The sequence below is a fragment of the Sminthopsis crassicaudata genome, chromosome 2 (genome assembly GCF_048593235.1).
Source record: "Sminthopsis crassicaudata isolate SCR6 chromosome 2, ASM4859323v1, whole genome shotgun sequence".
NCBI classification, from domain to species: domain Eukaryota; kingdom Metazoa; phylum Chordata; class Mammalia; order Dasyuromorphia; family Dasyuridae; genus Sminthopsis; species Sminthopsis crassicaudata.
Window position 1 is genome coordinate 36,929,230 of NC_133618.1, and position 13,353 is coordinate 36,942,582.

The 13,353-nt window shown below is 39.8% G+C and overlaps 1 protein-coding gene across 1 annotated transcript; it reads right to left on the minus strand.

Annotated features, from left to right (window-relative positions):
* Positions 1-418: 418 nt before the first annotated feature.
* Positions 419-12,301, minus strand: LOC141554165 (uncharacterized). The gene is made up of 5 exons (XM_074285780.1): positions 11,655-12,301; positions 8,547-8,631; positions 5,541-5,667; positions 4,565-4,660; positions 419-2,751 (listed from the first exon to the last, which is right to left on the minus strand). The coding sequence occupies exons 2-5, from the start codon at positions 8,562-8,564 to the stop codon at positions 1,133-1,135; spliced, it is 1,860 nt and encodes a 619-aa protein (XP_074141881.1). The 5' UTR covers positions 8,565-8,631; positions 11,655-12,301; the 3' UTR covers positions 419-1,132.
* Between the last annotated feature and the right edge of the window lie 1,052 nt (positions 12,302-13,353).

Consider the following 13,353-nt stretch of genomic DNA (forward strand, 5'->3'; position numbering starts at 1 on the left):
TAAGTGAATTGAGCAAAACCAGATCATTGTACACAGCAACAGCAAGATTATACAATGATCAATTCTGATGAACATGACTGTTTCTAACAATGGGATGGTTGGTTGAGGACAGTTCGAATGATCTTGTGAAGAGAGCCATCTATACCCAGAGAAGACGACTGTGGGAACTGAGTATGAATCACAACATAGCATTTTCACTCTTTTTGTTGTTCTTTGCTTGCATTTTGTTTTCTTTCTCATTTTTTCCTTTTTGATCTGATTTTTCTTGTGCAGTAAAAGAATTATATAAATATGTATACATATAGTAAATTTAACATATATTTTAATATGCCATCTAGGGGAAAGGGTGAGGGGAAGGAAGGAAATATTTGGAACACAAGGTTTGCAAAGATTAGGGTTGAAAAATTATCCATGCATATCCATAGAAAATAAAAAGCTTTAATTTAAATCCCAAAAAAGGAAGGGATTTGGAGAGAGAGGCACAAAAAAAATCAGAGAATAAAATATTTAGGAGAGTAGGAGGGGAAAGAGAAGAAAAAATTATTGACACAGAGGCTGAAATAGTTAAAGAACACATCAAAAATGCTGGCTATTATTGGAGTTCATGTGGTTCCCTTTATCAGGATAATGAAAAAAAAAAAATCATCCTATTTAGTTTGCATAGAATGACGTAAAGTTAGACTTTACTTGGCTTTTTAATCCATACCGTGTCCCACATCTGAGATTCTCTAGTTGCATCTTTAAAGTAGGCTAGACAGTTTTAACATTTCAATCCACTCCTCACTAAGTATTGTCTTCTACTCCATCTCCCCTGGCTATAAAATATATTTTATTCCCCAAAACACAACTGCTTTGTCAGTAAGACTGCCTAATGTGTTACATTAGCTTGACCCTGTGAAGTTATTTTCATGTAAAATAAACCGTATTTTAAAAAGTCATATCTAGTAAGACTTCTACTGGATCTCTTAAAGTATTGCTGCTGGTTGAAAACATTCTCAATCTTTACACGTAGATGACTTCTTTCCATTATGAAACATCTCATATTTCTTAAGATTTGAGCTGTACAAAAAAGTTTTCCAACATTTATTACATTCAAATGGGTTCTCATTTTTAATTTGGTGAAGACTGGCCTTCAACTACAGGCTTCTCCAATATCTGGACATTCAAAGGATTTCTCTCCAATATGAATCCTTTTATGTTTATTAAGGTATCCCTTAAGGCCAAAGGTTTTCCCACATTCATTACATTGATAGGGTTTCACTCCAGTATGAATTTGCTTATGTGTATTAAGGCCTTCATTACACCTAAATGCTTTTCCACATTCATTACATGTATATGGTTTCACTCCAGTATGAATTTTCTTATGTCTATTTAGATGTCCCTTAAGTCTGAAGGCTTTTCCACACTCATTACATTTATAAGGTTTCACTCCGGAATGAATTTTCTTATGTCTATTTATGCCTTCATTACAGCTGAAGTCTTTTCCACATTCCTTACATACATGAAGTTTCTCTCCAGTATGAATTTTTTTATGTCTACTAAGGTGGTCTTTAAGGCTGAAGGATTTTTCACATAAATTACATATATAGGGTTTCACTCCAGTGTGAATTTTTTTATGTCTATCAAGGCCCCTCTTCTCTTTGAAGGCTTTTCCACATTCTTTACATTTGTAAGGTTTCTCTACGGTATGTATTTTCTGATGTGAAATAAGGCCTCCCTTCTGTCTGAAGGCTCTTCCGCATTCAGTACACATATAGGGTTTCTCTCCAGTATGAATTCGCTCATGTTTATTAAGGCCTCCCTTATGAATGAATGCTTTTCCACATTCATTACATTTATAACGTTTCTCACCAGTATGAATTCTCTGATGTAAATCAAGGCCTTTCTTACAGCTGAAGGCTTTTCCACATTCCTTACATTTATAGGGTTTCTCTCCAGTATGAATTCTCTTATGTGAATTAAGGCCTCCCTTCTGCCTGAAGGCTTTTCCACATTCAGTACATTTAAAGGGTTTTTCTCCAGTATGAATTCTCTTATGTGAATTAAGGTTTCCCTTAAGGGTGAAAGATTTTCCACATTCATTACATTTATAAGGTTTCTCTTTAGTAGGTATTCTCTTATGTTGACCGAGATATCCCTTCTGGCTAAAAGTTTTCGTATCTTTTTTAATTTGTTTAAAAGACTTTTCTTCCTGAAGATGTTTCAAATGAATAGTATGATATGGATTGTAGCTGAAAGTCTTCCCACATTCCCCAAATTTATATTTCTCTTCAGTATGAATTCTTCCATATTCAGTAAATACTCTATGGTAATGATCAAGTTTTGAGTGGTAAGAATTCTTGTATTTATTGAATTTATACAGTTTCTTAACCATGGAAATTCTTTTACGTTTAATTAAGTGTGTATACCATTTGAAGCACTTTCCAATTCCAAAATGATTATGAAACCATTTTCCTGTAGAAACTCTCTGTTCTGGAAGGAGAACTGAACTGAAACTGAGTTTTTTTCCAAATTTAAAAAAATATGGAACACTAAACTTATGATATTTTCTATGTTTCACTATTAACTGTCCTTCCAGATTGTTTGTCTGCCTTTCTAATCCAGAGCCATAATTCCAAGTTTCTCCCAATTTGGAATCCCAGAAACCATGTTTTTTGAGTCTCTTTGTGAATGGCTCTTTTGTGGAAAAACACTGCTTTGGAGCTAAAGCTGAGTCCTTGGTTTCACATTTTGTTTTCACAACAGGAGAATCTGAAAGAAACAAAGCAAAGTGTCACCACTCATTACTCACTGTTGTGGGGAAAAAGAAAATTGCTTTAGAGTCCATTCAGTCTTCCCCATGAGGAAGAAGGTTGACAAATTTGGACAAAGCAGAAGAATCATAGTCACAAAGGAGCTGAAGTCAAAAAGAGCTGAGGGGAAGGTAGCAGAACTGCTCATGACCTCTAAAACATTTACATTTTCAGAAATGAAAATAATAATTTTCAAAGCATAGAGAGTTATATAAAAAAATTGCCTAGATCCAAACAGGTTTCCACATTCTATGAAAGTTAAAACTTGAGACCTGCCTAGAACATTGAACAGCGAGGCGTCCCTGCCATACTGCATATGCACACAGCACTGAGCCTCCAGTCAAGAAAACTTATTTTCCTGAGTTCAATTTGACTTGAGACACTTTCTAGCCAAGGGACCCTGAGCAAGGATGGCACTTAACCCTACTGGCCTCAGTTTCCCCATCTGTCAAATGAGCTGGAGAAGGAAATGGTAGACCATTCCAGGATCTCCACCAAGAAAACTCTAAATAGGGTCACAAAGTGTTGGACAGAACTCAAGTCCTCAATAGAAAAGGAACATTGAGAGGTGAAGTGAATTGTCTAATGTTACACTTAGTAAGTGTTAGAGGCAGGCTCTGAACCCAGGTCTGCTAAGTGGGAAGCTGGTGCTCTTTATACTTAGTAACAGTTCAGACCCTTAGAGCCTGTTTTCATGTCTTATGTTCCCATGTTCTAGGAAATTACTTAAATTTGATGAGATAGAAAGTCAAAGTGTGAATACCAGTTGTGAAAATTATTAGAGAGATGACCATGGACACCTTAAAATGCTATGGATTTTCACAGCCCTAATCTGTAAAATGGTGATAACACCCACATTCTGCATACCAAACATTGGTAAAACACTTGCTACCTGTATCTTAATAATAATTAAAGTCATTAATGACCTTAAAGGCAATTTTCCTTGGAGCAGAAGAAATAGAGAACTCATTTTACAAATTCAAGATGAAATGGCCAAGTAGGAAGTGGATACCAGGTATACATGGCATCTTTATAAGATCTCTCAATGAAAAAAAAAAAAAACGAGCCATATTGGAAGGCAGATTAAACAGGTAGGAGGATGCAACAATGGTTTGTTTTTTTAAATAGAGGTCAGTCTTAATTATATTGGAAAGTTCTTTTCCATTTATCTCTCAGCAAAGACTCTTCAAACAGAAAAAATAATCTAATGATTTAAGAAGATAAAACAATCAAATATAGGATATTATCTAGTGTATATGTGGAAGGTTAAGTATCATCAAGAAGTTTTTTCTGAGACTAGAGGGAACTACAAAGGTTAGTTTAATAGAATAACATTCCTTGACATGAAAAGTGAGGTTACAGGAGGAGCAGGATAGACAACCACAGCTCCTCTCCTCAGGCCTATAGACCTTGAAAGAGAGCTCCAGGCCCAAGATTTCCAAGGTAACTCACTCTAATGACCCAGCCAAGCTCCTGCTGGCAGTTTGTCCTGTCCCTGACTAGATTTCTGGGTCAGGGGGTTTGCAGCTGCATCTGACCCTTTGTAAGCCCCTCTGAGGGATTTCTGGACAGAGATTCATATGTCAGAGGAGTTTGCCATTAACTTCTCCACATCATGTCACAGAGGAGACCCACAAGGTTAAGGGACCTGTCCAGGGTCTCACTGTTGGGAAGTATCTGAGGTCAGACTGGAACTCAGAACCCTGAAGCTTCTTCAGTCCAGGGCTGGCTCTCAGGGAATTGCACCCCCAGTCTGCCTGGTTATCACTCACCCTCAAAAATGCATCTGGGATCTTCTTTCCTTGATAGCCAGGGAACTTCGTGTCTCTCCAGACGAGAAATCACAGTTGGTTTAGTTGCTGGAAGCCCTGCTCAAGGAGAAATAAGTGGAAAGTGCTGAGAACACAGAAACACCTCAGAACTCAGTCCTGGTCTCTCTCTACAAAAAAAGGACATGTCTGGAAATGTCAGTGGAGAAGCATCAATGACCCATCAAGGAAGTTTCCCTCAGCAAATGTGAGGGAAGGGACAGAGCCTTTGGTGCAGCCACGGGACAGATGGGGTCATGTTCACCCATTCCTAATCTGCTGGAAGAAGTCTTTCCTTCTCTGCCCTGGGGCTCTATGGAGAATCTGAAGCCTGGCTGAGCAGAGAGTATGGAAGGAGAGCCTGCAGGGCTACTGAATGAAGCTGCTGATTTCCAGCTGGACAAAGAAGGACCTTTTTGTCTGGGAAGAGCAACAACTGCTCAGAAATTGCCCAAAGATCTGATTGCATTTCTATTTAAAAGGCATTTGTGTGACTTTCCCTCCCTGTCCAGAAAACTCAAATTCAGCCAAGCTCCTCAGCCCCCCACCGGCATGGACAGTTGGAATGCTCTGACCTTGCAGTGGCTCACACATGATGCTCTCCCTGCCATCTCTGCAGGTCACCATGGGATGCTTCCCCAACTCTACTCTTTGCCCTTCAACTCTTGCAATCCTAGTTACCTTCACAGCTTAGCTAAGATTCTGCCATCTCTAGAGTGAGGCTTTTCCTTATCCCTCTACCTGCTATTGCCATCTTCTTAGAGATGACTTGTTTTGTACTGACATGTACATACTTGTTGTCTGCTGGATAGTACAGACGCTCCATGAGGGCAGGGCCTGTCTAATTTTTACCTTTCTTCTCTTTGTGACTTTGTGACATAGTTCCTGGTTCTTAATCAGAGTTAAATTCAGATTGAATGACTGAAAAAAATTAGCTTACCAAGAGAGACAAAGTTCTGGTAGTTCTCCAGCATCACGTCCCTGTACATGTCCTTCTGGCCAGGATCCAAATAGCTCCACTCCTCCTGGGTGAATTCCACAGCAACATCTTGGAACGTCAAGAAATTCTGAAATATCATAGGATCTTATTATGAGAAATATCAGAAATTTCAGAACCCATCTGCTAATGCAGGCTGGGGAAGAAGGGGGGAAGACCATCGGAACTCAAAATGTAAAAATGTATATAAATTTCTTAAAAACATTATTCTGTACATTGTGATCTTCCCCAACCCATAGCCATGCAAAGTTGTGTTTTTGGGTCAGGACTAGAGTGGAATCAGATCCTCTTTTTCTAAACAAATCTGTGTGCATCAAGTCTGTCAGCAAATGTTTTATCTATATGTACATGGCAGACTACCAATGCACATCTGTTTGAACAGTAGGTGACTTATCTCAATATGGCTTGCCCTGCTGAGATGGTCTGGCCATTTCTGGTTCTGTGGCAATGAGTCTAATTGAGGAGATTTTGCAATGACTTGGGCCTAAATATAATAAGTACCTAAGAGAGCATATGATGAGGCACAATAGCATGGTATAAAAAAGAATAATTCTTTCTTCTATGGCATGTCTCTCTGAAAGGGAAGGACAAAAATTTTGTTGACATAAAAACAAAAAGATCAATTAAATGAATTTTATGAAAAGATAATCATGGTGTTTTATTCAATAACTTTACTATTGGAACCATACCTCGAGATTGCCTTTCAATGATATTTGTAACAGCCTAATTTGTTATTGAAAAAAAAAATTGGTCAACACATGTCTAATCATTCTGAAATGGCATATTTTGTGGTATACTGATTGGAATACACAATATTACTATTAAAATTCAAATGAACCAAGAACAAAAAGGAATATGGAAGTGAAAAAAAAGAACAGATCACTGAAACAATAATTTCACCAATGAGAAATCACACCAAAGTTTATGGGACACAAAGAGAGGAATACTTAGAGGAAAATTAAGAAGAAAATTTTTGCTCAAAATCAAAAATTTCAAAAGCAAATATTAAAAAATTTTGCTTTAGATGAAATTGAGGAAAATTATTTTTAAAAAAGAATATTCAAGAACTGTGCAAGAAATCCAAGCTGAGTTTGTTAATATCATTCTCTATTAAAAAATAATCAACATTTATGAATGTTTCCTCTTCCCTGTCCCTACTAATTTTGCTCCTGGAGTTCTTGTCTTTCACTGGCCTGGCAATTCCTTACCTTCCCCCACTCAAGGATCCCGCTCTCTTCTCCTTCTCCCCTTTATTCCCACTCCCATTAACTAACATGCCTGGTCCCACTCCCGTAAATCTGAACATCCATCTTTTCTAAAGGGTTACCTATGAACATGCTCAGAAAAACAAGTCAAAGTGGGCTCCTGAATCCCCATCCCTCTGACTCCAAGTCCCCCCACTCCAACCCCTTTTTACTTATAGCTTAAACTCAACAAGATGACAGCTATCTTCCCCAATAGTGGGACTCTTGAGGGCAGAGCCTCTTTTTACTTAGGTGCTTAGGAGGAGCTTAATCAGTGCTTACTGTTGGGTTATTTCCATTTTCCATGTGGGCACACAGGAGTGCTTAATCAATGCTGCCTGCACCTAGTCTTCAAGACCCAGTTTATCCCCTTTAATTCTTGTGCCAAAAAGTGGAACTCAAGGAACTAGTTCAGGTCATGCAGTCAGATAGCCTCGGGGGCAGAATTAGAACCCAGCACTCTTGGGATCCTTTTCTTCTTCCTCCAGATTGGGGAGCCATCTCTCCACCTGGGCTGCCCCAAGCCAGAATGCTCCAGCTCACAGGCACTCACCCTCATCCTCACCTTACTGGCTGGCAACTCTCCCCAACCTCCTCCTAAGTGGAAAAGGATGGCAATATAAATGGTGGATGACCTTGTGAGAGTAAAAGTGGTATTCTCTTGAACCTTCCCCATCTTGGGGAATAAGAAATTTCCCCACCTGGCTAATTCTGAACCTGGCCAGGACTTCCTGACATACCACTGGCTGCTTATGGCTCATACCTGAAACCAAAAAGAACTAACACAGCTGTGTCCCTGTCTTTCTTCTCACATAGCAAATCCCACTGATAAGGGCAAGTATGAAAGAAAAAATGAACTCTGGGTGCTTAGTTCTACATGCTAGTTTAGTAAGGGATCACTCTGAATTGTCCTTTGAAAAATAATTATTTGAACCATCTCTTTAATTGGATTAGGAGACACAAAGATTCATTTTCCAACTCAGGGCCTCATAAAGCAAGAATTAAAAGTCTCCCAAGTTTTAGGTGAATTGGGTATTTTTAATAAATTAATTCCTCTTTTAACTATTTTATGCTGAATTTGAGTTAAGTCTTAGCAACTTAGACACAGATTTAGAAGGAAGAAGCCTCCTTAGAGCTTATCTAAGAATATGTTTTGGAAATATAAAATTAAATACCTTGAACTTTTTTTATCTACATAAAAGAAATATAAGCTTTAATAACTGAATCCACCTAAAGCTATGAAGCTATGATTATTTCAAACTTGTTGATAAAACTCATGGGATTGTGACTGACATTATTCTGTATTATATCTGTACACTGTCTTGAAATTGACTACTCAATGCATTTATCCATTCCATCCCAGAAAGGAATACCCTGGAATTAGAACCAAGAAGACCTGACCAGTTAATGGAAACTATGGGAGTGGAGCTGGGGGTGAGGAAGATGATTCCAAGATTGGAATTCCAAGATTCCTGTGCCTGGAAAAAAAGATGGCACCCTGCAAAGAAACAGGAAGTCTGGAGGAATGGCAGGTGGAGGATGGAGGGAAGGTGAATTCCATTTTGGATATGTTTTATTTGAGACAGCCAGGTAGACATGTCCATCAGGTGGACTGTGTGACACAAAGGGCACCAGGAGACAAACTGGGTCTGGCAAGGTTGTTCTTCCGTCACTTTTCCAACCTTTTCATGTCTGTACTTCTTACCTTCCTCTTGAAAGTCATGGCCTTTCAAAATCATTACTTCTCCAATGTTTCCTTAAGATTCCGATCTTTCCCAAGTCTTGTCTCCCTAGAAAGATGGAAGAGTTATCTTAGAATGGATTCTTGCTTCTCAGGGTGTAAGATTAATCTAGGTTCAGAATTTGCATTCTATAGGCACAGACTTAAAGGGGGCAAGTGCAAGTTGATTACTGCTCAGAACCTTGATTTGGACAAAACATAAGGGAAGAGGAAACTTGTAATGGAGAAATAATACACAACTTAACAGGTGTCATTATCACACTAATAACAAACAGGTTCCATTCATTATTACTAATTTGGGACTGTTGGCAGGAAGTCTTGGGATCAAGGAGAGAGATAGGCCTTTAAGAAAGCTAACGGGCCCTAGGAAAAGAGAAAAGACTTTGAAAGAGACAATAAAGGATTTGGACTTTAATTCCTGACTGTACTTGTGATGATTACTGAACTGAAAGGAAGGCTGCTCCCAGAGACCCCAAGGGAATATCAACAGAGAACATTACATTTTAGGGAGAACATTATAGAGGACATGTAAAGGAAATGGGTAAAGTAAAATAAAAACCAGACAGAAAAAGAGCACAAAGAGAGAGAGAAAAGTAAAAAGTCTGGAAGAACTGGCTCCAAATCCTGTATTACTAAGATTTGTCATTTACTAGCTGTGTGAGCCTGGACAAGTCACATTACTTTTCCAGGCCTAAGCAATGAGAGGGCTGGACTTGAAGAATTCTTATCTATGTTTCTTCCCCAGGCAGGTAGATGATGCAGTCTTAGAGCACCAGGCCTGGAGGCAGGAAGACCTGAGTTCAAATCCAGCCCCAGATACTTATCTGGATAGCTGGATGACCCTGAGCAAGTCACTTAACCCTACTTGCCTCAGTTTCTTCAATTGTAACATGAAGATAATCATAGCTCCTGGGTAAGTGTCATTGTGAATGGGAAAATATTTGTAAAAAGCATTTGGCCCAGACATAGTAGCACCCATATATTTACTTGCCTTTTAGTTCATCTTAAAAATGGGCAAAACAAGGACATCCATTTCTCAGAGTTGTTGTGAAAATTAAATTAGGTAATATTTCTAAAAAGCATTTAGAACCGTATCTAGAACAAGGTAGACACTCCATACATATTTATTCCCTTTCCTCTTAGCTCATCTGAAAAAATGGGGAGGAGAATAATAGCATCTACCTCTCAGGACTATCTTGAAAAATAAATGAAATAACAATGTTGAATGCTTTACAAAACTTTTAAGGTCTTTAATTGTCATGTGTCCAGCAGAAAATTAGGGAGGATTAAAATAAAAATAAATAAATATCCATTTCAAGAAAGCAAATATAATAACAGAAGACATTACAATATGAATGTCCATCTTTTCTGTGCTTCCTTGTAGGTTATTTTGTTCTCTACTGTCCATTTTTACCTTATTCTTTTTTCCCCTTTCACTGTGTCCACTTCTCCCAAACAGGCTGCAAGCATGGACATATTTATTACACAGATACATACAACTATATCTCCACGGGCATCCACACACATATATCTATATATACATTTACACAGACCTGAATGCATACATACACACACACATCTGTACCCTCCAGGAACACAAATATTAATTTATATAAACACAGTTAAACTTACATGTATACATAAACACGAGCACCCATCTGCATCCCTCCACACATATGCATAATATAAATACTCACATACACATACAAAACATATATCCTTCCTCATCCCCACATATACATATATCTATATATGCCTACATGAACACACATACATGTATTTATACACACACATAAAAATATACTTACATACATGCATACTAGGTATACACTCAATGATAAATACACTACATACATACACACACATATTTATCTATGCTTTCATATATCTATACACATTTATACCTATACATACCTACCCTCACACATTTACACAGAGTACAATATATACCCCACCAGGCCACATGCATGAACAAATACACGCATGAATACAAGCAATGTCACACATATGCACAGTCACACACATATACCCATCCCCACATTCATGTATGTATACATTTACATGTGTCTACATGCATACACATACATGCCCATACATGCATACACTCACACATTTACACTTAAACATATATTACCCATCAGGATCTACACATACATGTATCTATATATATACCTAACATGTACATACACATATATGTAAACATCCACCAATCCTACCCCTATAGCTATATATAATATACATTGAAATACACACCTACATCTACATGCACACACACATACACCCACACATACATATACTCACGTATTCACACACACACACACACAGAGCAGGGCTGACACAATGTACATTTCTCTCCTCATGGAACCGTTCAGTTTTCCTGTCAGAGAACAAGGATCCCAAGGCCCCCCTTGCGGTTTTCTAACAAACTTTACCGCGGCTCCTGTTACAATGTGGCTGAAAGTCTCTTCCCCGTCCCTGCGGACTCTGCTCCTGGTGTATTTCACTTGCGGGGCTATTCCTTACCCTCCCCCACCCAGGGATCCCTCCCTCCTCTCTCCCACTCCTCTTTATCGCACTTCCCTAACCTACACACCGGGTCCTCTGCCGTAAATCTGAACTTTCATCTTTTAAGGTCTTTATAAAGGGTTAGCTTTATCTTTCATGCTCACAAAAACGGGTCCAAGTGGGATCTTACATCCCCTCCCGACTCCAAGTCCTCCACGGCTCCTTTCAGCTATGTCCCCCATACACAGAGACGGTGAGGGAGGGCAGGGCCTCTTTTTGCTTTTTTTCAAAGGCGCTAATCAACGCTTACTATTGGGTTATTTACATTTTCCTTTCTGGCACACAACAGGTGCTTAATCAATACTGTCTGCAGCTAGTCCTCAGGGACTCAGTCCATCCCCGTTAACACTTGAGCAAAAAAAGTAGGGCTCAGTCACACAGCCAGATAGCCTCGGAGGCAGAATTAGAACGCAGGGCTCGTGGGACTCGTTTCTCCCTCTCCCAGATCCGGAGCCGTCTCTCCACCTGGGCTGCCCCAAGCCAGAACTCTCCCGCACAGATACTCACCCGCCAGCCTGGCAAATTCGCACAAGCTCCTCTAAGTGGAAAAGGGTAGCCATCTCCCCACTGCGCCTGCTCAGAGGTAGCTTGGTCCTTGCCGGCATCCGCCGGAATCCGAGAGTTCTCTCCTTTCTTCTGGGAAATGTAGTCTGGCGGATGGCCGACTCTGGTTAAGCGCCTGGCGGCGCGCGTCAGGACTGATGTCAGAATGCTCGCTTAGAAGGTCCCTGCACTATGGGCGCTTCTTCTGCTGGAAGCTGCATGGGAGGGGTAAAGCCGGACACCGAGAAGTGGCTGTAAAATGTTTCCTAGATAAATACCCAATTCATCCGCAGCTATTTCTGGAACTTCTAGAAACTCCATCCAAATCCAGGGTCTAGCGCTGAGTCTGGCAAAGAGTGACGTCATGGGATGCTCCCCTCGTAGACATTCCTACTCCCAGCGCGCATGTATACAATGCTTTTTCCCTGCCAAGCGCACTGCGCCATGATCTAGATCAGTCCAGAGCTGGAGCGGATAGATCTCAGGGGCCGGGCCTCTGCCCAGCTTCTTCAGTCACATGTGCGGAAGCTTGGGTGGTGTGTCTGTGTGTGCGGGTGGAAGACTTCTCCGCTACTGCCCGGGTACCATAACCCTCAGAATCTCTAAAGCTCAGGAGGAATGTCTGCAGACGGGAAAAAAGATGGAGTCAGGTGTAATCAACACTCAATCATTAGGCACTGACTGTATGCCTGGTGACAGAAATATTGTTAGTATCAAATATAATATTTATCTGTCACTCTTCTGAATAATCTTAATAATGTCAGAATTATAGAAACATCCTCACTTTCCTACTCTCTAAATTCCCTGCTCAGAAGACAGGAATACTTATTTTCCTGAGTTCAAATCTGGCCTTAGACACTTTCTAGCCAGGTTACCCTGGACAAGTCACTTCACCAGTATTCCTCAGTTTCCTCATCTGTAAAATAGGCTGAAGAAATGGCTGACTGCTCCAGCATCTTTTCCCAAACTAAACTTTTTATTTCCCTCATTTCCCCTCGAATTGGAGAGCTGGATGGTAGAACAATAAACTCCTGATAAACATATACTTTATGGAGGGCTGACTAAACTCTTTCCTTTCCATCTACACTTCTGTTGGGTGTTCAGGATGGCTAGTACCTTCCTTCTTGCTTTTTAGCTTCCTTTTGGGTAAGGTCTTCTCCCATAAGTAAGTTCCTTACACAAGAACTCTTGTGTTGGGTTTTTTTTTTTTAATTTATTTTTTTTTTAAACATAGAAGATCCAGAATGTCCTAGGTCCCTACCCTGGATTTGTATTTACCCAAGGACTTCTTCAGGGGGTTCTTGACCCTCCCTGATGTCAGATACAGAGATTTAAATTAAAAGAGCTTTCATTTAGTGAACCTTTCAGGCAGGATTCAAATTCCTGGAGATACATGATGGAATGTCATATGAGGGAAGATGAAGAAAGTCATTCTGCCTGGGATATGGAGCTCAGAAAGGAAAATAATGTTTAATAAGCCTGGGGAGCTAGGTTGATTCAAGAATGTGTAGGGCTTGTCTGCCAGGCAGAGGAATTTGTACTTGATTTTGGAGTAGCTAGACAGGGCCACTAGCATGGTTAAAGGAATCCAGGATATCTAACCTAAAGAAATGTTGGAGCAGAAGAAACTATGCTGGGATTTGAAGGCCTGTCACATAAAGGA

Bases quoted from the DNA above. Each gene is read 5' to 3' on its own strand.
- LOC141554165 (XM_074285780.1), bottom strand. The intron at 4,661-5,540 runs GTAAGCTAATTT...CTCCTTGAGCAG, and splicing joins CCAGAACTTTGTCTCTCTTG to GGCTTCCAGCAACTAAACCA. The intron at 2,752-4,564 runs GTGAGTGATAAC...TGTTTCTTTCAG, and splicing joins TCCCAGATGCATTTTTGAGG to ATTCTCCTGTTGTGAAAACA.